Below are 24,333 nucleotides of genomic sequence, written 5' to 3' on the forward strand. Positions count from 1 at the left end.
CCTTTCTAGGTATGCTCTGTCAATTCCCATTTGTGGGGTTGATACTGCTGAATCGCATGACTGAGGTAGTCCACAAGAACATTGTCTACAACCCTTATGTGGATGGCTAAATGGTGGATTCGTTGGTCTATGTACCATTCCCATATCTGAAGACTCAGCAGACAGAGGGAGCTCTCTCCTTGTCTAAGTGTGCTATTGCCATTATATTGTCCAGATGAAATTGCACCACTCTTCTCTGAAGCAACAGTTTGAATGCCCTCAGAGCCATAAACACTGCTGGTAGCTCCAAATAGTGTATATACATATGGTTCTGGTTCTGAGTCCACTGACCTTGCACCTGATGCTTGAAGCAATATGCCCCCCAAGTCTTCAAGAAGGCATCCATTGTCACCCATCGTGTGAGGATCAAGGGCTCATATGGGACTCCTGACTGCAGATTTGACTGTACTGTCCACCACCACAGAGAGTTCAATACATTCTGAGGAAGCATTAGCATCTTTTGCTGAATGTCCACATTGGGGTGGAAATTTTTTAGATACCACATCTGCAGAGCTCGCCACCGCAGATGCATAGAACACCCTGTCGCATTGCATGACGCCATCAAGCCCTTAAGTCGTTGAGCAGCTTTTCCCGGTTGCAGCAGACTCATGGTGAACTGATGAACTAGGTCTCTGATTTGCTGATATCTGTCAATTGGTAAGAACGCCCTTTTTAACTGCCTATCCAGTACCGCTCCAATGTAACATATGCGTTTTTGTGGTTCCAGACTCAACTTCTTCCAGTTGACGTTGATGCCCAGGTCCTGAAGAAGCCCCAATACAAACTGGATCTGCAAATGTAACTTTTTGTTGTCGCTGACCAATAGCCAATCGTCTAATTATAGGAAGATCACAATCCCTCCATACATATGCCACTACTACAGCCATTACCTTTGTGAACACATGCAGTGCAGCTGACAATCCAAATGGGAGGACAGTATATTGGTGCGTTAAATCGCCCACTGTAAATCTTAAGATATTTGCGATGATTCTCCCGTATTCCCACATGGAAGTATACGCCCTTCAAGTCCAACGTTGCTGCCCACTTTTTGCATAGTAGATATAGGATTCCTTGCAACGTCATCATTCTGAACTTGCGTGCCCACACAAAAACATGAGTTTAAACATTGAGTTCCCTCAGGTCCATAATGCCTCCATCCCTCTTGGGGATTTGAAAGTAACGGGAATAAAAATCAGACATCCTTTCCATCTACCACACTGGAACAACTGCCTCCTTTTGAAGTAACACCTGTATCTTCTCCAACAAAACAGGAGTTGCTCTGGTGTATTTCATCCCGAAAAATAGAGGCAAAGCTCTGAACTCTATTGCATAACCAGCTTCTATAATCTTTAGCACCCATTGATGTTATACAGTGCAATGCTTGAATATGACTTGCCAACTTGATGTAAGTGTTGGCAATCACAAAGCTGGTGTTGTGAGCTTTGGGGCAGTGATACTGGTGCTTTTGGTTTTAATTGTGGTGGACGGATCTGCCAATCAAAGAGTCTGCTTATTCTGGTCCCTATTAGGTTTAGTAGCCTGTGCCTCATTCCTATGTCTAAATCTCTAGTTTATTTGATAAGGGCAATATTGTCTCCTGAGAACCCTACACTCTTGATGCTTAAAAAGTAAAATGCTGCTGTTGTTGGCTGAATGACTGATAACAAGCTGACGTTAACAGGCAGAGGCTGTAGGTGCCATAAAGGTTTTTGCTGTATATTTTGATTCTTTCCAAGACTCTACAACAGTCAGTACTCTCAGAGAAAAGTCCTTTCCCATCATATGGTAAATGCTCCACCCAATCACACATGTCCTATAGTAAGTTGGTGGATTGCAAGCACACATGCAGACATAGTGTTACAGACGTCATTGTGGCTCTTGATTCTATCTCAGCCAAGTGTTTGAAAGTGCTGAGTAACTGTACGTTTCTGAATCCCCTGTTGGTTCTTCCACAATTGGTAATCCGCATAATCAGCTGGATAAAAAAAACTAGGGCTGTGTCTCCCTACGTGAGTTATCTGTGTGAGTTTTCTGCCTCTGCTGTGTAACCCGAGAGGTCTAATGGTACCAAACCCTGTGTGGCCACATATTGTAGTGGGGACTTCCATGACTTCCAAGAGAGGAGAGCTGGTCTTGTGGTAGCAAGCATGACTTGTCCGCTTAGCTAAGCAGGGTCTGCCCTGGTTGCATATGAATGGGAGACTTCATGTATGAGCACTGTAAGATATTCCCCTTAGGGAATGGATCCGCTCTAGGAAGAGCAGAAGGTTCCAAGTTCCCTCCCTGGAATCTCCAAGACAGGGGGCTGAGAGAGATTCCTGCCTACAATCTTGGAGAACCTGCTGCCAGTCTGTGTAGACAATACTGAGCTAGATGGAACTATGGTCTGACTCAGTATATGGCAGCTTCCTATGTTCCTATGACAGCAGTATGTAACTAGCAGTAGTAGTTTTTGCCATAGGTTTTGAGAATATTGAAACAGGTCGTGGCAATGCAGTATGATCCTCAGTATGCCTTAATGGAGACATCAACCTTAATGGCCCCATTGTAGTAGATGGAATCCATATAGGAGACATTGAAGGTGTTTTTGGTACCGAGGGTCACCTCCTTGGAATCCTGTTCGACATCAAGATCTCCATTCAGAAAACCTTGAAATGATAAAAAAATCTTTGATAAAAAAATCTTTTTTTTTTTAAAGATTCTGAGCCCTTTGGGGACAGGGATCCATCTTATTTATTTCTCTGTGTAAACCACCGACTTGGACTCCACTGTTTTTGCAGAGTCTATTAGGGTGGTGTCGGGCAATCCCTCTTGTGGTATTAGATTGGATCAGTTTCAATTTGTGATGCCTGAGGACGTGGACAAGCTGCTTGGGGCAGTGCAACCTACCACTTGTTCTCTAGAGCCTTGCCTGCTTCTATCTAGCAGGGAAATTGTTGGAGATGGCCAAGTTAATATCATTAACTCATCACTGAGGGAGGGTAGGATGCCTCCTTGATTGAAAGAGGCAAATATTAGACCAATTCTTAAGAAGTCTTCCCTAAATCCCTCAGCGATGGATAGTTATAGGTCAGTCTCCAATCTCCCATGGTCGGGCAAGGTGACTGAGAGGGTGGTGGCTAACCAGCTCCAGGCAGTTTTGAAGAGAAACTGATTATCTAGTCTAGACCCATTTCAAACGGGCTTTAGAGAAGGATATGGGGTTGAGTCTGCCATGGTAAGCCTGATGGATGACCTTTACTAGGAAATCAGAGCGAGTGTGACTGTTTGTTCTTTTGGATCTTTCAGCAGCATTTGATACCATTGATCATGGTATCCCTTCTGGATCACCTGTGGGAGTTGGGGATAAGAGGCACTGCTTTGCAGTGGTTCCGTTCCTATCTCTCAGGCAGATTACAGATGGTGGAGCTTGGTGACAATTGCTCTGCGAAGTGGGAGCTATTACATGGAGCTCAATTCTGTCACCAATGCCTTTTAATAAAACCACTGGGTGAGGTCATCAGGAGATTTGCTGCAGGGTGTTATCAGTATGTTAATGACACCCAAGTCTATTTCTCCTTATCATCATCAGGAAATGGCATTCACTCCCTAAATGCCTGCCTATGGGCAGTAATGGGCTGGATGAGGGAAAACAAATTGAAACTGAATCCAAGCAAGATGGAGGTGCTCATTGTGGGGGGTTGGAATTTGAGGAATGAGTTACATCTTCCTGTGCTGGATGGGGTTACACTCCCCCAGAAGAAACAGGTACAGCATGGGAGTGCTCTTGGATCCAGGCCTCACCCCTAGTATCTCAGGTGGAGTCTATGGCCAGGAGTGCTTTCCATCAACTTCAGCTGATTTAACATTCATTGAGGAGAACGATCTCAAAACTATGGTGCATCACCTGGTAACCTCCAAGCTAAACTATTGCAATGCACTCTAAGTCGGCCTGCCTTTGTACATAGTTCAGAAACTTCAGTTATTTCAAAATGCAGCAGCCAGACCAGTCTCTGGGGTAACCTGGAGAGACCATATTATACCTGTTTTAAAACAGTTGCACTAGCTGCCAATATGTTTCCATGCTGTTTATTACCTTTAAAGCCCTGAACGGCTTGGTTCTGGGCTACTTTTGAGAGCGCCTTCTTCTGTATTATCCCCATTGCACGTCGAGGTCATCTGGAGAGGCCCGTCTCCAATTACCACTGGTATGTCTGGTGGCGTCTTGGAACCGGGCCTTCTCTGTAGCTGCTCCTTGCCTATGGAATGCACTCCTGGCGGATATCCGCAGTTTAGGCTCGCTGTTGACCTTTAAGAGAGCCCTGAAAACCTATTTGTTTGGCCTGGCCTTCCATGGTTTTTGAATGGTTTTAAGTAGTGTATTTTAGATGTTTGTTTTATGTCTAAACTTGTTGTGCACCACCCATAGCCTTTGGATGGGGTGATCTATAAATGAAATCAATCAATCAATAAAGTCCAAACAGCTAAGAATAGCCTTTAAACAGTCTGGAAAGTTAAAAAACCAGTAATACTCAATCATATTTCCACTGTCTATAAATAATCTATTTGCACCGAGGAGCCAGAGAATGTGTTGACGCTTTGGCAGTCAAATAGAAAGTGAATAAAGGACGCCCAACTGCTGATATTAATGGAAGCACAGAGCACATGCCTGGTAGAGCAGGCGTAGCGAGCAGCTAGTCAATCTATCCGTGAGGTCCCTGTGAAGGCACAGAACCCATTCATTATGAATGCAACGGATCACGATCCAGATCTACAAGGATTTATTTAAAGAAAAGGTTACAAACAAATGTGAAAAGGCTGCTTATTTCAGCTGTAGTTCATGGCTGAAGAGAGAGACCAAAATAAAGAGCCATCTCTGGAGAGACAAAATGGAGATTAACACTGGAAGAACAAAGAGGGGAGGAGTATTATCCTTTTATCCATGACCCTACTCCCTGCCAGTGGTCACTATGAGACACTGCAGCGGAGAACTTATGCTGCCAGTGTCCTACCTCCAACACATGCAACCTGCCATGGTGCAAACAACCTGAAGAGGCAAAGCACCCATCCCTGATCCTTGAATCTGTAATAAATATGAGTTTCATAGAGAAAACTGGGATGGGGGGGCACTAAGTCCTAAGAAAATGAGTAACTGCAACCTAAAATACAATTATGGCAAACTCTAATCAGATTTTGGCATACTATTATTCTTATTTACACAGCAAAATAAAATGATTCCCTATCTTAGAAGAGCTCACAACACACACACACGAGCAGCATTCACTGGATAGATATTACACTGGGCTGAATAGGAACAGCTGCTCTCCCCTACTAAATATTATTTCATTTAATTTATATACCACCTGACTCCAAGAAAAAGTCAACTGGTTGCACAATAAAGTTATGGTAGACATCTCAACAAGCAACCAGAAAATGCTAATAGCAAGTTTTTAATGTATCAATATTTTAACTGAGAAGTATAACAGCAGTTAGTTTAATCACTGGCAAAAAGTCATAGTATCTAGGATACATGGTGGCATTTGCTTTAAAGCCTCATTGCATCCGGTTTCCTCAGAAAATGACAGCAATCAGAATCTGGTTCTAGTGCAAGATGTCCTTTGGATAATACAACCATCCCTCACCAGCCAGAGGTTTCCCAATCATGGTCTTAAGTATTTGCAACTGGGAAATTGTGGCAAGTCTCGCCAATATGACCTGAATATCTGCAGTTTGGCAAGTGGGGGTTGCAATGGGGGGTTCCAGGGTAGTTGGGGTGATTTCTGGGGATTCAGGTGTGATTTTGGAGTTTGGGGGAGGTTTCTGGGGGTCCCCCCTCATTCCTATTGATAACTATAGCTGATTTCAGGTGTTTTTTTAGCCCTCTTTATTTTTCAATCTTTTCCCTACCCCGATTCCCCTAACCCCATTTCAAATGAATTTCTATTGCTCTCCAACCATGAGTTTGCCAACCATGAAGTTTTCCCAGATCGGAACCCTTGCAATCGGTGATGAGTGTACAGCACAATGAATATTCCTCCCCCCCCCCGTTTTTTTGAAAGTTGGGGGGATTTCCTATTGTACAACTGGTACCCAGTGATGCAGATAAGAGATTATTAAGATGTTTCTGGTAAGTGATCTCTTAAATTATAATGATCATGTTTATATAATCCCACTATAGGAGAGGGTAGAGCTGGCCAGGGGAACATTAGTAGCTAAGCTGAACTGATTGTTTTGTCCCACTCCTTCCCCTCAGGTATTTTACACTAGAGCTTTGCAAAGACACAAGCATTTGATACAAGCTAAAGGGTTCTTGTCCTGTGGCTTGAAATCTGCACCACTTGAAGATACTATATCAGCTTGGTGCCTTTGGCTTTCTGCTGTTGCATTAGTAGCAGGAGGCGTCTATTCAGCCAGAACACAAATTGAGGGAGACACTCCAAACCTGCCTGAAAAAAAACTTTCATCCCAAAAATGGAATGCAGGGCCTGGAGGCATATTTTGTTTTTAAAAGACACATTTATCTAATTATGTCCGATGTTAGTCCAACTAAAACAATGATGCAAACCAGGAGATAACCTGCTCGAATGTTGCAAGATCAAACTCTAAGGGGTTTAAAAAGGTAAAGGTAAAGTATGCCATCAAGTCGATTTCGACTCCTGGCGCCCACAGAGCCCTGTGGTTTTCTTTGGTAAAATACAGGAGGGGTTTACCATTGCGTCCTCTCGTGTAGTATGAACTGATGCCTTTCAGCATCTTCCTATATCACTGCTGCCTGATATAGTACCAGTGGGGATTCGAACCGGCAACCTTCTGCTTGTCAGTCAAGCATTTCCCCGATGAGCCACTTAAGGTGACTGCCAGAGTTAAATCTTTTAGCTTTAAAAGATAGTCTTTTTTCCCAGTCTGTCAATGATGCGAACTCTGGTTTAGAGCAAGAAGCAGTGAAGATGGGTGATTTGGAAGAATGTGGGGGAAAGCATGGTTCATTATATTAATTGCTGCCTCAATAACACTCAAGATGTAACTGTTACTGAAAACCAATTATCTAATCTTCCAATACCAGAAACTGATAGTGCTCACCTTGTATTAATGGGAAAAGCCAAGTGTATAACAGAACTCAATTCTAGATCTCCTTTCAGACTTTTCTGATTCACTTTAGGGAGTATAATAATTGAGAATTATAAATATCAGTGACCACCCACTGAAGTATTCAGGCACTGGGGGGGGAAATTTAAGGATCTGAAAGAAATTAAGAAAGCAATTTCAGGGTTGCAGTCCTCCACATCTGCCGTGCCTTAACAGCATTAGGTATTTTGGCAATTACTCCACCCAACGTAATATCAGAAAGTAACCTGGAGCACCAAACACACATATTCTTCCATATTAGTCACATTAGACACCATAGATGAATGTGGGGGTACAGGTAATATTCAAAATGGGACACCAAAGACTTCTAGTGGGACATCTGGGGGAATAAGGAACACATTTGTCCAAGAGGACAGGTGTTCTACAACCTGGACTGGTCACTTTATGAACAAACACAAAAAACCACTGTAGGTGGTGCTGGCTTCTCTGGAAGCTATCCTCAAGTCGCTGTAGGTAGTGGGGTCCATAAAGAAGTAAAATACAAAGATTAAAGAATCTGAAAACAGACAGCACTCCGCTGACACAAAATGGGAGGTGGTGCCTGAAGGCCTGCTCACTGCAGATCTAACCACCATCCTGACTCTCTTAAAAGAAGTCTCTCAGGATAGAAAAGATCTTCAAGAAGGGCAAAAAGGCATATGAATTGAATTAAGTGGAGGATGTGAGTCAGCAGAGGCAGTAAAAGGAATTTATGTGGCAGAGAACCAAGTAAGTATACTTGAAGATACTACTCAAAGGTACTACTTAAAGCTATCCCCAAGAAATCCATCAAATAAAACTAGAGTTTTAGACTCCTTGCAACAGAAAGTATAGATATGTAGGGAAGAAATCTGGAATAATCTAAGAGCAGTTGGGGTCCCAGAATAGGTAGAGGGATGCAGTTTGTTCAAAAATTATTGGAGGAGATTTTACATCTCCCTGAACATTATTCACTAGCAACTGAAAGAGCAAACTGAGCCACTGGTCCTCCTAAAGTTCCTGGCAAATTCCTGAAAGCAATTATCTTAGAAGTAATCAACTTCCCAGTCAAAGAAAAGTTTATACAAAAAGCTAGACACACTAGTAGCCCAAAATCAGGCCCAGCCTCCAAACCAATCAAGCTATTTCAGCTTGATTGCTAAATATGTGGTAGATCAGATAAGTTGTACATAAGCTAAAGTTGTGGTAGATCAGAGAAGAATTCGCAACAGCCAGAAGCAAAGCAAAGGAGAACACAGGAATCTGCCTTTATACCAAGTCAGACCATTGATCCATCTAACTCAGAACTGTCTATCCTGAATGGCAGCAGCTTTCCAAGGTTTCAGGTGGGAGTCTTTCCCAGCCTACATGGAGATGCCAGGGAGTGAATCTGGGACCAGATGGTCTATCACTAAACTATGGCCAATTATTCAAATTCCCCAAAACTTCCTGTGTCAAAACTGAAAAGACTATCAAGAGATCTGATGATCCAAAACATGCTGAAGAATTTCTAATGTCTCTATAGTCTCAGAAAAGTTGAGCTATGGTAGATTTTTATTACAAACATGCCTCTGTTTCTTACACTGGAATTAAGTATGCTGCCTCTTTAACAGTGGGTTTGTTCCATGTTTTAATGTTCCAAGGGACTTCTTTATGGTTAGATAGCGGAGTAAATAGCTCCTTACTCGACCCTTCTGGGAAGCTACTAGAGAAGTGTTGCAGAAGGAACAGTCAAAACACACACCTCTGCACTAATAGAAGAGAGAAATGCTTGGAAAGTTGTTCTTTTTTAAAATCATATTTATCAATCATATTTACATGTCAAGGATGCCTGACATGTGCATCCCTAAGCAGTGTACATAAGTTAAAATTCAACCAGGATAAAATGAAATAAAAACAGGCCATTCAAAATAAATTGAAAGCCTGAGAAAATAGGTACATCTTAAAGGTCTTTTAAAAAATAGCCAGCTCTGGCTTTGACAGGGAGACTGGTCTGCAAATGCTAATCAAAAATGCTAATCATTCCTTATTCCAACATCTTTGATATTTATAAAAAATATATACACTATTTTGTAAAGATCCTCATTTCTTTCTCTAAAGTTTTAATGTATGGCAGCACCTTAGAACAGTACTCCAAAGTAGCCAGAAGAGGGCATTAACACCACATTGCTATATTTATAAGATTCAGTCTGTTGCAACTGACACAAAGAAAATGAAATGCAGACCTTTAACTTTATTAACTTGGAATGTCAGAGTGAGAACTATGCAAAGAGGAAAGAGTGGATGTCACCTTTTTGCAAGAAAACCATCTCAAAACAGCTGAAAGCAAACAATTTGAAAGAGACTGGGTTAGGACTTCCAGTTTTAACCTGTCAACTGTTCACATCTGTTACTGTATATGGCCCCAGCATGGAAGACCCAGCTCTGTGTGTGTGTGTGTGTGTGTGTACGCACACTTCTCCATACACAGCAAGATTTATACAGGGGACTTTAATATTGTGCTCAATCCATTTTTGAACAAAAGTAATATAAATTATTAATGCCTAAAGTCCTGGGACACAATCTCTAATACCAATTTAGGTTTAGTAAATATTTGGATACTGGCTCATCTAACCAATAAAGATACTCTTTTATATTGCCCCCTCATAGGACAAGTTCCAAAACTATTTTCTAATTTCTGCAGCTTTAGTACAATACGTTACACAGAGTGAAATAGTCCAATCTTTATTTCTCCCCGACCCCAAATTTTTATTTTCAATATCATAACATGTATAAACACTTTGTAACAGCAAAGAACCAAAAATAAAAAATTAAAAAATTCAGATACAATCCAGAAATTGAGTCTTTTGAGACTATATGAAAGTCCAGCATTTAAAAAAAAAAAATGATTGTCAGTTGTTGAGCATGCAGGTATGACTTGATGGGAGACAACTGAAAACAAAATTTAAGAATGAACATCATTTCAAAATTTGATTTGAGCATATGGAGGATTATCAACTGACCAAACTTTATATATTCAATATGTTTTCTTTGTCAATATTTTTGTTACTCCTCTAGCTAGTCTAATTTGATGTTAGTTTTTAAGATAATGCAATCTGCCAAACCCTATTGAACCAACCTTCAACTGATGAACCCTTTAAGGATTTCCAGTACTTAGCTATCTCTTTTGTGCAACCAAGACCTTCAGGACACTTCCAAAACTCCACATGACACTCCTCACATGAACAGCATGTCCATTGAATAAGACAGCTGGAGCATTGGCTCTCTAGTTCCAGGATGACCGCCAAGAGTCACAAAGTGATCACCCGCCAACCAGAGATTCTAAAGGCAGATAAGAGAATTAAAACTATGTACTCCTGCAGTGGGTAGGATCAATTTCTCAAAGATCAGTCAAGGATCACTTGTTACAGGTCAACAACCTGTTTATTCTTGTCAGGATCCTCTGAATTCATACAAATTGGAGATTAGCTATCTTACCATCTTGCAAGAGGTTGCAGGTGACTCAAATCAAAATTGTTTCAGCCAGATATCAACTATATTCACTCCTGCTTAGCATACTGCAAAGGAGACCATCGATCTGGCAGAATATGTCCCAACAACATCTAGCACATGCAAGTATTGATATTTATATGCCAGCTTAATGGTTTCCACTACCCAGTCCGGCAGTCTTTGATATGTAACTTTCTGTCATTACCCTTAATAAGAAATAGTGAGATCAGATCTAAAAGACTTAGTTCTATTTAAGAAAAATGCTAATTTTCTCCTCATATTTTACCCTTGCTAACTGGGCAAAGAGGCACCTTTTACCGTGGTGATTCTCTTTACTGAGCAGGGGGAGAGTAACTGGCCCTATCCACCCCCAGCACAGTACTTCCAGTGACTGTTGCTGGTGTCTATCTTAGGTTTCGTTTTAGAATGTGAGCCCCTTGGGGACAGGGAGCCATCTTATTTATTTATTATTTCTCTGTGTTCCCTGAGCTATTTTTGGAAGGGCGGTATAGAAATTGAAATAATAATAATTATTATTATTATTATCATCATTATCATTATTATTATAACCACCAAGACTTGGCAATGGCTTAAGAATGGCAACTTGAAGAAAGAAACTGAGGGTTTAATACTGGCTGCACAAGAACAGGCACTAAGAACAAATGCAATAAGAGCAAAAGTCGAAAAATCAACAACAAACAGCAAGTGCCGCCTTTGTAAAGAAGCAGATGAAACCATGGAACACCTAATCAGCTGTTGTAAAAAGATCGCACAGACTGACTACAAACAAAGGCATGACAAGGTAGCAGGGATGATACACTGGAACATCTGCAAAAAATACAAGCTAACTGTAGCCAAAGATTGGTGGGACCATACAATTGAAAAAGTTGAAGAAAATGAAGATGTAAAAATATTATGGGACTTCCGACTACAAACAGAAAAACATCTGCCACACAATACACCAGATATAACTGAAGTCGAGAAGAAAGAAAAACAAGTTAAAATAATTGACATAGCAATACCAGGGGATAGCAGAAAAGAAAAATAAATAGAAAAAATCACCAAATACAAAGATCTACAAATGGAAATTGAAAGGCTGTGGCAGAAAAAGACCAAAATAATCCCAGGGGTAATTGGCACCCTGGGTGCAGTTCCAAAAGACCTTGAAGAGCACCTCAACACCATAGGGGCCACAGAAATCACCATCAGCCAATTACAAAAAGCAGCTTTACTGGGAACAGCCTATATTCTGCGACAATATCTATAACAGCAGCAACAACATTGACAATAAAATTCAGCCATCCTAGGTCCTTGGGAAGGACTCTATGTCTGGATAAAACAAACCAGTCAATAACACCTGTCTGACTGTGTAAATAAATAAATAATCCAAAGAATGTAGCAACTTCTCCAAAGGTGTTGACAGACTTGAAACAATTGTTGGTAAAATTTATATGAAACATTGTTGTTATTTTTGGTCAGGAACACAAATCTGTCTTAAGGACTACTTCGTCTTTGTGAAATATTACAAAACGAGGATTAGAGCATAATGCTGACAGCTTGCTGGTTCTTTTGACTGCTGTTAAAACCTTTTTAAAAATTGCAGTAAGTGATAAAGTTTCATATTTGTTTTTACTATCAGTTTGAATGCTTTCTGAGTCAACGAAGAAAGAACTACCAATATACTTCAAGGAGAGTTGTTGTTTAATTACTGGAAAGAGATTTTGAACACTCCCTTAAAAATAGCTTAGCTTGTGGATTGGGGGAGGGGATGCTTGACAGGGTGAAAAGCATAAATCATTGCTAAATTAACTTTCAGAGAATAGTTTGAAGGTGGCTGGACTTTCAAAGATGCCATATATAAAAGTATGCATTTAATAAAGGCCTTTCCTGGAGTGAATTTATGTTCAGAAGCAATCTGTGCAAAATGACTCCATTTCAAAGAGTATGGTTTTCTTGCAGATGCTTTCCTGAAAATTTAGCAATCATTTCTGACTATTATCCCTCAGTCTCAAGGTTGCCACAGTGTGAAAAAGAATGACTACAGTGTCTTGGTATAAGAGATCTGGACATGTAGGCAGTCCCTAAGTGTTCCTTGATGGATTTTTCAGAGCTGAGAAACACATATGCCAAAGGCCAGTAAGTTATTAAAATGCAATAGGTGCAATTAATATTTTATTCAGCACCTTAGAAATTAATGGGAATGGTGGGAATATGTATTATCTTTTAATGTATTTCTATACCATCCAAAACTTGTATCTGTGCGGTTTACAATTAAAATCATTCAAACATCAAATCAATTAAACAATTAAAATCATTTAAACCTTAAAATCATTTAAAACCTACCATTTAAAAAAGTTAAAATTATAATAAATCTAATTAATCGCTGGGGTGAAAAAATATGTCTTCAGTGCCTTTTAAAAAGTTGCCAGAGATTGGGAGGCTCTTATTTCAACAGGGAGCTTATTCCAAAGTCCAGGGACAGAAATGGAGAAGGCCCATTCCCGACTGGGTGCCAGAGGAGTTGGCGGAAACCACAGATTAACCTCCACAGATGATCTTAACAGGCGATAGGGCTTACGCTGAAGAAGACATTTGTTAAATACCCAGGGCCTACGCTGTTTAAGGCTTTATAGGTACCAGCACCTTGTATTTTTCCTGAAAACGTATCGGCAGCCAGTGTAATTCTTTCAACACAAGAGTAATATGGTCTCTCCTAGATGACCCAGAGACTAATCCAGCTGCCACATTCTGGACCAACTGCAGTTTCCAGAATACGTACAAAAGGCAGCCCCACATAGAGCACATGGTAGTAATCCGGCCTAGAGGTTAACAGCATATGTACCACCGTTTTGAGGTCATTCGTCTCAAGAAACAGACACAGCTGGCATATCAACCAAAGCTGATAAGAAGCACCTCTGGCCACTGCCTCAGCCTTGGACACCGGAGAGAGGTTCGGATCCAGAAGCACCCCGACTGTACATCTGTTCCTTCCGGGAGAGCATGACCCCATCCAGAACTGGCAGATCAAAATAGTCTCCCGAGTTCTGACCCCGCACAATAAGTACCTCTGTCTTATCTGGATTCAGCCTCAGTTTGTTATCCCTCATCCAGCCCATTACCACCTCCAGGCAGGCATTTAGGGAGGTTATGCCTTCTCCTTATGATGTTGACATAGAGAAAGAGATTTGGGTGTCATCAGCATGTTGTTAACACCCTGCACCAAATCTCCTGATGATCTCTCCCAGCGGTTTCATGTATTTATTTAACATATTTTTATACCGCCCAAAACTTACGTCTCTGGGCGGTTGTAGAGACGTAGATGTTAAACAACGTTGGAAACAATATGGAGCCCCGAGGGACAACATACAAAAGCAGATTTTGAAGAACAACAGTTTCCAAGAGACACCATCTGGAATCTGCCCATGAGGTAGGAACGGAACCACTGCAAAGCAGTGCCTCCCATCCCCAATCCCCTCAGACGTTCCAGAAGGATACTATGGTCAATAGTATTGAAAGCTGCCGAGAGATCCAAAAGGACCAACAGAGTCACATTCCCTCTGTCAATTCCCAGTTGGAGATCATCCATCAGGCTGACCATGGCAGTCTCCACCCCATAGCCAGCCTAAAAGCCAGTTTGAAATGGGTCTAGATAATCAGTTTCTTCCAAGACTGCCTGGAGTTGGGAGGCCATCATCTTCTCAATCACCTTGCCCAGCCATGGAAGTTTGGAGACAGGCCTGTAGTTGCTTAGCTCTGAGGGATCCAAGGCAGGCTTCTTCAGAAGCGGTCTCAGCCTGCCCTTCCTCAGAGAAACATTTATAATCTCTACCAGGCCCTCTACAACAGCTTCCCTGCCAGATAGCATAAGCCATGTTGGGCAAGGATCAAGAGAGCAGGTGGTAGGCCGCATCATTCCAAGCAACTTGTCCACATCCTCAGGAAATCAAGAACTGAAACTGATGCAGGGTCATCATATAGGAGATGCTGCTGGACACCTCAGCATCAGCCTCTGTAACAACTGTGGAGTTTCAATCCAAGTCTGCCCGAATACGAGAGATTTTGTCCACAAAAAGCTCATTAGAAACATCACAGTGAATAAATTGTTGGTTCCAAGTACTGATTCAAGGGGGGAAGGGGAGCACCTTAGCCCCTTCACAAGCCTGAACTCCGCCAGATGTGAACTTGCAGATGCGACAAGGGAGGGAAACAATTGCTTCTTTGCTGCAAGTATTGCCTGAGCATAGAGCTTCAAATGCGTTCTAGGTAATAATCTGCTGGATTCGAGTAGTCTATCTCCACTTGCACTCTAGTTCTCTACCTCGCCACTTCAGCCCATGTAGTTCTTCCAGTTTCAAAGCAGCGGGGATGGTTGTGTGATTGGACAATGGACCACTTTGAGAACTACAGGTAAGTAACCCAACATTCTCAGTAATAGTCCGATTGTCCAACCACACTCAGGAGACTAGCGAGCTACTACTAATATGGGTGGCAAGAAAGCAGGCATCTGCGTTGTTCCTACTGTAATACTGAGTCTAGAACTACCGCACCAAACTATGAGTGTCCAAAGGGATCTGGTGTCCAGGGCAGAGGCCTGACAAAAGGAAATGGTCCATTCCAGGTTGCCACCCTACAGAAGGCTTCCAGTAGCACCCTGTGAAGGAAGATGGTAGAAGTCGCCATAGCTCTTGTAAAATGTGTGAGGATAGTACTAGGTGGGTCTTGATAAACTAGGGTATACAACAGCTTAACTGTGGATGTAACCCAAGCTGACACGAGACCCACTTCCCTTTATTCGGGACAGTGAAGCAGACGAAGAGGGAAGGAGGCTGTCTGAATGTCTGTGTCCAGTGCAGATAGAAGGACAAGGTGCATTCTACATCTGACAAGGTGTTCGGAAAGAAGACTGGCAGGCAGATGTCCTAGGAGACATGGTATTTATTTATTCATTCGATTTCTATACCGCCCTTTCAAAAATGGCTGAGGGTGGCTTACACAGAAAAACAACAAATAAGATGGAACCCTGTCCCCAAAAGGCTCACAATCTAAAAAGAAACATAAGATAGACACCAGCAACAGTCACTGGAGGTACTGTACCGGGGTGGATAGGGCCAGTTACTCTCCCCCTGCTAAATAAAGAGAATTACCCCATTAAAAGGTGCCTCTTTGTCAAGTTAGCGATACTATCATGGGTAAGCATGTGGCGTCTAGATGAAGAAGTACAGCTGTCCCTCACCAACCACGACTGGCAAACTGTCACACACACACCCAACCATGACTTGAGTATTGGCACCATTTTAAAAAGTTTCAGCAGGTTTTTCAGATAATTTCAGGGGTCAGGGGGTCAATACAAGTGTCAAGGTTCTCTGGTAATTTGTTTATATGATCCTGCATTTGTTCCCACAGCACAAGCTGGTGCCTTGATGTGCAAATCACGTAGTTAGCAATTTTTATTGCAAGTGTAGAGGTGGGATAAATTTTCCAGCCAATACTATCTAACTTTCTCACCTCCTTGTTTGCTGGTGCATGATACTCCCATGAAGACTGTCCTGAGGAAACATGGTCCACCACCATTGAGCTAGAAAGGGAGTGTTTGAAAAGGAAAGCACCGTTTTCTTTCTGCACTTTATAGAAGTCTTCTAGAAGTTTAGATGTTAGGGATACTGAGGAATTCTTTGACCACACTTATTTTGCCGTCTGAATCCAAACTGATAGGATGGGTAATGCTACTGACTTAGATGAAGTCTGAACAGAAATACATACTGGGTCCTCAACTGGAGGAGCTAGTTCCTTGAAAGGTAATCCAAGAGTCATAGTAGTGTAAGACTTGAAGATTATAGTTCTTGGATTCCACTGATGGGTGAGAGCTTTTCGTTAACATGGTAGACTCATCAGACAATGGCTCTGATGAATTATTAATTTCTTCTGAGGTGTTGTCACACTCAAGAATCGTAGTCTGAAGGCGAGTTCTCATCTAGATCCTTATCACCTTGCATATCATTTCTGCACAGGTGAAGGAATTGAGGATTCTAATTATGTTGGAGATAACATAAGAACAGCCCTGCTGCAACAAGCCCAAGGCCTATCTAGTCCAGCATCCTGTTTGACACCGTGGCCCACGAGATGCCTCTGAGAAGCCCACAGGCAACAGGTGAGGGCATACGCCTTCTCTTGCTGTTGCTCCCCTGCAAGTGGTATTTAGAGGCATCTTGCCTCTGAGGTTGGAGGTGGCCTATAGCCACCAGACTAGTAGCCATTGATAGACCTGTCCTCCATGAATTTGTCTAAGCCCCATTTAAAACCATCCAAACTAGTGGCCATCACCACATCTCGTGGCAGGGAATTCCACAGACTGAGTCAGTCTTTATTACAGTCTTTGACCAATATCAAAATATCTAAAACAAATATAAAATTTAAACATAGTCATAATCAGACTGATTATGCGCTCTGTGAAAAAATACTTCCTTTTGTTGGTCCTAAATTTACTGGCTTTTAGTTTCATGGGATGACCCCTGGTTCTAGTGTTGTGAGAGGGGAAGAAAAAATTCTTGGTCCACTCTCTATACTCTGTGCATAATTTTACACACTTCTATCATGTCTCCCCATAGTCACCTCTTTACAAAACTAAAAAGCCCCAGATGCGGTAGCCTTGCCTCATAAGGAAGGTGCTCCAGGCATCATCTCGGCTGCCCTCTTCTGAACCTTTTCCAGTTCTACAATGGGACTGCAGGTAATGCCTGCCGATCAAGAAGACACAGATGTTTCCACCGATGTTCATGTTTCCAATACTCATGCTGTTGAAATTGACCCAATAAGTAGAAAAGAAGATATGTTATAAGTGGCAGTACACTTGACAAAGTTGGTAGAGTGTAGACTTGCAGGAAAACTGTTTCTGCATCAATCAGTATCAAGGCTACTCTTAATAAAGAAGTCAATGATGTTACAGTATAGGTCACTGCCATTTCTCCAATGTTGATCAAAAGGAGAAAGGTATAGATGCTGGTATTTCTGGTGGGCGATATATTACCCCTTTATGGAAATATGACCCAAGATGGGTCTCCAGCATCTACGGATTATGGAGGCTTCCATGATAGCCATAGGCTGAAGGGTCTATAAAAGCTTCCACCTACAGAAAAGCCTCCACCTACATGGAACAGAGCGATAAGCATATAAAGGCAGCTTCAGATGTTCTAACCTCACCCTCCTTTGGCCACCTACAGTGGAGCGAAGGGAGAGGAAGTCTCAACACTGCCACGTCATTTATATGCATGCCCCACCACTCACAGTTACGACAGAGCTTGTCTGAAGACGGCAGAGTAGATTCCATGATGGAAAGTGACAAGAACACATTCCATGATGAAGGTGCTCCCATGATTGCAAGACTGGATCTCACAATCATGCAATTGCAGATCTTGCATTCAAAGGAGCTGGTCCATAAGACTGACCAAAATGCCCCTTTATTCAAGGCAAGCAGCAAGGGGGCAAAGGTTCCGCCATTATAAGCCTCAAAATTGTATTGCTTATAAATAAGACATATGTTGAGCTAACAACTAGAAACTTAGCATGTGTAATCTACTAAAACTAGGTTTACAAATGTGCTCAATTTCAAAGTGATCTGATGAAAAATTCCACAGCTACAAAAAGCTTTAAACAACTGAAAATTGACACAGTGACCCCGCTCTTGCCGAAACTTTATCTGGGCGTATCATATATTTCTTTCAAATTTGGTGAAAATGACTAATGTACACATAGCTTTTGTGTACATAGCAAATGTGTACATTTGTATGTACACATACAAATGTATACATCCACATAGCTTAACTAAGTGCCTCTAGTGATTTGGTGGAGTTTTAAGTAGCAGTTCAAAAGTTATTAAAGTTATCCTGTTCCATTAAAGCCCTTGGCTAAGAAGCACTAGCAAAATTATACCGCAATCAAGCCAGAATGCTGACACAGTGGTCAATACTCTGACACTGGAAGGGGAAGCCAATACAGGCAAACCTTATTAATCGCGGACCTGGCATCCACGGTTTCTTGTATCCACAGTCAGATAATTGCCATCCTAACCTTGGTATACGTGAGAAAATTCAGCAAAGGGTTAAGACTTGCATATCCGCAGGTTGAGGATGGGTGGAAATAACCTCCAAGTTCACTGCCGCCTGCCATTTTGAGGACAGGAGCCATTTTGTGGCTCATTTTTGTGAAAGTTGAAAAAACATGTGAGTTTGGACTTTTTATTCATTCATTCATTCATTCATTCGATTTCTATTCCGCCTTTCCAAAAATGGCTCAGGGCGGTTTACATAGAGAAATAATACATAACTAAATAAGCTGGATGCCTGTCCCCAAAGGACTCACAATCTAAAAAGAAACATAAGATAGACACCAGCAACAGTCACTAGAGGTACTGTGCTGGGGGTGGATAGGGCCAGTTACTCTCCCCCTGCTAAATAAAGAGAATCACCATGTTAAGAGGTGCCTCTTTGCCAAGTTAGCAGGGGTTGGAGGACATTGGAGGGCACTTTTGGAGGGCATTGTTGGACAGCTAGGGATATACAGCATGGTAGGGCACTCCCTCCATTTCCTCAATTTCAGCCCTTTTTGTCCCATTTTTTCATGCCTCAGGAACCTAACCTCTCAAATGCCATTGCTCTAATGCCCCGCTATCTGCACACACATAGAACCCCCACGGATAATGGGGTTCTCCTGTAAGTGAATGTGAGCTCTCAAGGAACGGCGCAGGACATGGACTAGTCAGGTGGGGGCGGGGATCCAGGTGGGCAGTTAGAACACTCTGGGGGAGAAGCAGTGTTGTTGAGGTATGGAATGGTTCTGAAGATGCATGCATGCAGCACACACAAATGCGTGCAACACAAACACAAAGAAACACATGTACACACATGCACACACAGATGCAAACAATCGCAAACACACATACATATCTGCAACCGTAACACAAGCATATATGCACAGAAACAGACATGCAACACACAGAATGCAAACACATGTACATAAATGCAAGCACACAGAACCATATCAGCACAAGTACATACACGCACACAAGTAGTTAGCTATGTAGATATTGACAACTGAGAAAAATATGGGTTATAGTAGTTCAAGTCCATCTCTGTTGATAAAGGCTTACTTCTGAAAAGCAAAATTCCTTTTCTTCCCCTCCCTCTATCCTCTCTTGTCAGGCACAGAGTGACTTCTACTGCTCTCAAAATTGTCCTCCTGCCGACACCTCACTGTCAGAATGCTGAAAGGAAAACATCACTTGATTTCTGCAGTAAAAAGGTCCCACTGACTTCAATGGGCAGGGATACTTTAAACCTAATTTATAAAAAACACATCATCATTGACATTTAGTCTATTTGCTGCCTGTTCAACCATGAAATCTATAATAAGGCCCTCTTTTTTCATAGGGGTTCCATTCTTGCAAAAACAGAAACCGTGAAAAAACAAATCTTGAGCCTATGATGATTGGGGGATTAGGTTCCTCAGCATACTCGTTAGCCAAAATTGCCAAAAGGTGCTCCCAAAAGCAGAAAAAAGATAAATACAGCATAATACCTTGCTCTACAGCAATGCCTCCCCAAACTTCCATTTTCAGCGGGTCTGGGGTAGGGGAAGTCACAAAATAGCTCCATGTTCCATGCTTCCTTCAGGACAGAAGCCAGAACCTCAAGAACCACAAATAGCTTGAAATAGTGGGAATTTACCCCCATGAATGCCAGAAACTGTAAATAGAGAACCTGTGAACTACAAGCATCTCCTGTACTTCAATATATTAAAAGTTAGATTGGAAAATGTTTATTGGGTTACAATGTATCATGCCTTTTTTCTTATTTCTCTAACTTTATCATTCCTAACAGAGGTTGCCGGTTCGAATCCCCATTGGTATGTTTCCCAACTATGGGAAACACCTATATCGGGCAGCAGTGATACAGGAAGATGCTGAAAGGCTGGCAATGGTAAACCCCTCCTGAATTCTACCAAAGAAAATCCACAGGGCTCTATGGTCACCAGGAGTTGACATTGACTCGACGGGACACTTTACCTTTTTAATATATTTTCTAATCGTTAATATGTTCTCAAGTTGTGAATTGTTAAAAAATCAAATCCCTATTCAACCAATTTCAGCTCTAACTTCTCTCTCGTAACTCCATACTTTGCTGGTGCCAGGCACTCCACCCTCATCTGATTTGGACCTCAAACACCAAAGAAAAGTACAGGTGTATAGAGGGCAAGTTGTAAGTGAGCAAAAATTGTCTCATTGCACATAATTACTGATCACAACATGTCTGTTAAGGCATCAGTCTTAAGTTCCAATTTCCCAGCTTTGTGGAGCTTGAACCCAAATGAGATTGCTTTAACTCTGGTCTTAAACCAGCATATTTTCCGATTATCTAATTGCTTTATTGCCCAAACAAATTTTGCATTTGTGATTCTCAAACAGCAACCTTCCATGCCGCATGACATATCGCTTCTGAAACTCATGTCCTTTCCAACACAGTTCAAAATAAAATAAAGGAGCTTCTGTTTAAGGAGAAAACCAAAATAAAAAAAATCATGGTATGATTCTGGTCTACGCAATTTAAGAACGCAAGTGTACATTTTTTCCAGCCACATCCACACTTTAGTGGTCTTAACCTGCTAAGACACTTATTTTGCAAAGCTGAAGTAAGTTTAATCTGACTGTTGTCAGTCTTTTTGCTCATTAAAAGTTGTTATGTCTGTACATAAGTATGCACTCACCATCCCCAGGAGGTAGGCCTCGTTCTTTTTTCTCATCACATTTGTTGCATTCGCTGAAGTATAGCAACAAAAACATGTCCAAGAGGACCCAAACCAGAGAGGTGGCAAGGACCACCTTACAATATGCAAATTTTCTCATGGCACTTTAAGTCAAATTCAAAAGTGTATATTGATGTCAGTGATCCTGCTTTAATCCCATTTCAGAGACAATGTTCTGTATCTGTAGAGAAAAGAGATTAAAAATATAAAGGATCTGAAGAATAAAATTATATTCTGAAGCACAAAAAATACAAGTTAAAGATATTTCAAAATACCCATGTGTAAGAATCTTAGGCAATATGAACCACCTGAAGCACTGACACTCAGATCTATCACTAGCATCTTGACAAGACAACTATTTAAAACAAATGGGCTGTGTTTTCTTGATGAAGACCAGTAAATGAAATTTGTTTCTACCCCAAAAGTATCCATTATTGTGAAGGGTATAGTAGCCCTCAATGTTTAGAAGAGCATTACTTCCTTTTATATTTACTCTATGAAAGAGGCATCTGACGCACACCACTGTACTGAACACTCATTAAGCTATCTTTATCATCTCCAGAAAGCTGCCTTTCTTTTAATACACTCTGTTCCATACTTACCAAAATACAGACTTGTTAATCTACATCTGCCCAACTTTCTAGTCAATCTATAGAACCAAAAGGAACTACTTAGTAAATATATATGCAGAAGTAATTTTTCAAAGCAAGATATTTTATCAGAATTATTTGTTGCAATTCTGCAGTTATGTATAGAAATTTAAACTGAAACTAATAGATCTTAAACACATGACATGTAAAGAATTGAAGAAATCCACGCTTGGAAACAAAATAAGTACTTTTCCATAAAGGATTTTGCAAGATTGCTATTTTATACAAAACTATGCCAATAGTACTTAATACACAGTTTTAAGAAAGAGAAGGCTTTACACCAGGCCTTGACAACATATGGTTTTTTCTATTTTTATTTTTATTTTTAATCACATATGGTGTATGTAGGTCAGGAGTCTTCAACCTTTCAAGAGCTAGGATCCACTTTGAACATCAATATGCAATATTGGACTACGGTGCAGTGCCTAGCAGTAAAAGGGGAGTGCTCATGTGCCCAAGACAGACCAAGTCGTAGATCTTGGCAGTGGAAGGGCATGACTCCCAAAAAAGTGAGAAGAGAAAAACACACTCTGTTTCTTGCCTAGATGAAAGATTATTCTAATCTAGGGAACAGCAACCTATGGCTAACTACAGAATCAAAAATGACTCCTACATTATTCTTAAAATACATACAACTATCTTCTTAAAATTTAGGATTGCCAATTATTTCTCTAAATCCACCTTATTTGGATTTGCCAATTCTGTTTTACAGCTCAGCTGATGGCAACACAGACACAGCCAGCCCACATTGGTAGAATAAGGAAATGTAGACTGACTCTTCTGACCCTTTGAGCCATTTGTCTTTTAACACATCACAAGCTACACAGTCAGAGGAAGTTTATCACCAATTGGAAGAGAAGTGCATCCCTGATAGCACTAGAAAACCTTCAGTTGCATGCGTATATTCTCTTTTTGATTGGTCACGACGTCTTTAATCATATATATCTGTTATCTGTTGTCATGTTTTTATGCTTGTTTATATGTTTTTAGCTTGATGTTTTTATTGCTTGATGTTTTTACTGCTTTTATTGTATGTTTTAATTTTTGTAAACCGCCTTGGGGTTTTCTTTTAACAAAAGGTGGTATAGAAATGTATAAATAAATAAATATATATATATATGATGATGAACTCTATGATCTCTAACAATGAAAATGGCAAAGAGAAAGAGGTGATGAGTCCTGAAATTTCCAAAAGCAGTAAAAAGACTTGTATCTCTGCTTGTCTCACTTGTAATGAGAGACTGTCCTCAAACAAGAAATTTAATTTAGAACATTTCATGACAGAACAAGCAGCATTTGCTGCAAAATACCCATGACACATTGGGGGGGGGGGCGGGGGAAGCCTGACAAGCTGCAGCAAAAAATGAACATTGGAAGCCTGTTGGCATGGTCAAATAAATGGTGGAAGCTTGAACTCTGCAAATTGGTGGGTGGGTAAGTGTCATAAAGCATTATTCATGAGGAGAAACCTTTCACTAACGGGGATTAAGTTAAGAGATGCATGCTAAAAGTCATGTCAATTAGCAACAATATTAAGTTGCATGTTTTCAGTCATACAAATGGGCATTCGTACACTTGCTCTTTGTAGATCATTTGTTCTGAATTTTAATGTAGTTTGGCTCTTTAATTTCAAAAGGATGATGATGTTTACTCAGAAATAAACTCCAGTGAGGTCAACAATCTCTTTCTGAGGGCTGCACTGCTGTCCTGTTAACAGAGATATGGGCTGGTTATCCACTTCTAAAATGTCATTGTCTGACATCCAAACTAGTATTGCACACAAATAGTAGTGTGAACTCCAGACTGGCACTGTGCTGTCGCTTGAGCAGGGGCAAGGGGAAGTCTCGCCCATCTTTCCTTCCCTCAAGTCTACTGTGCATCACCAAAATATGTCTCAAGGGGCATATCCTCAGGGGCATATCTTGGTGACACAGTCAAGAATTACCCTTGCCCCTGCTCAAGTGACAATGCAGCAGAGTATAGTAGAATTCACATTTTCCAGATGAGTACTTTATGTAAAAATCCTAATTTAAATAAGTACAAAGGAAGCTGCCTTATGCAGAGTCAGAACACTGATCCATCTAGCTCAATAATGTCTACTCTGACTGGTAGTGGCAGGTTTGACTTGATTTTAGTCAAATCAATTTAAATCACGATTTAAATAGCTTCACAGAAGGACTAAATTTTAATGTTTTAAATCACAATTTAAATCACTAGTCAGGAAGATTCTAATTAATCATCATTTTCTAGTATTATATTGTCTAATATAACCTTAATA

The 24,333-nt window shown here is 41.0% G+C and overlaps 1 protein-coding gene across 7 annotated transcripts in view; it reads right to left on the minus strand.

Moving 5' to 3' along the window:
* The window catches only part of GALNT1 (polypeptide N-acetylgalactosaminyltransferase 1), a 145,139-nt gene that overhangs the window by 100,177 nt on the left and 20,629 nt on the right, over window positions 1–24,333 (minus strand). For 3 of the 7 annotated variants that reach the window (XR_008309566.1, XM_053259942.1, XM_053259941.1), the window contains exon 2: window positions 21,367–21,586. The exons of 1 other annotated variant lie outside the window; for it this stretch is intronic. Coding sequence is in view for 2 of the 6 variants with exons in the window: in XM_053259942.1 (XP_053115917.1) it covers window positions 21,367–21,505 (139 nt within the window). In the remaining 4 variants the exon portion in view is untranslated. Of the gene's footprint in view, window positions 1–17,261; window positions 17,403–19,753; window positions 19,868–21,366; window positions 21,587–24,333 lie in introns of those variants that run through there. 3 more of the 7 variants (XM_053259943.1, XM_053259944.1, XM_053259946.1) reach the window with 3 other exon arrangements.

Source organism: Hemicordylus capensis, chromosome 6, assembly GCF_027244095.1.
Source record: "Hemicordylus capensis ecotype Gifberg chromosome 6, rHemCap1.1.pri, whole genome shotgun sequence".
NCBI classification, from domain to species: Eukaryota; Metazoa; Chordata; class Lepidosauria; order Squamata; family Cordylidae; genus Hemicordylus; species Hemicordylus capensis.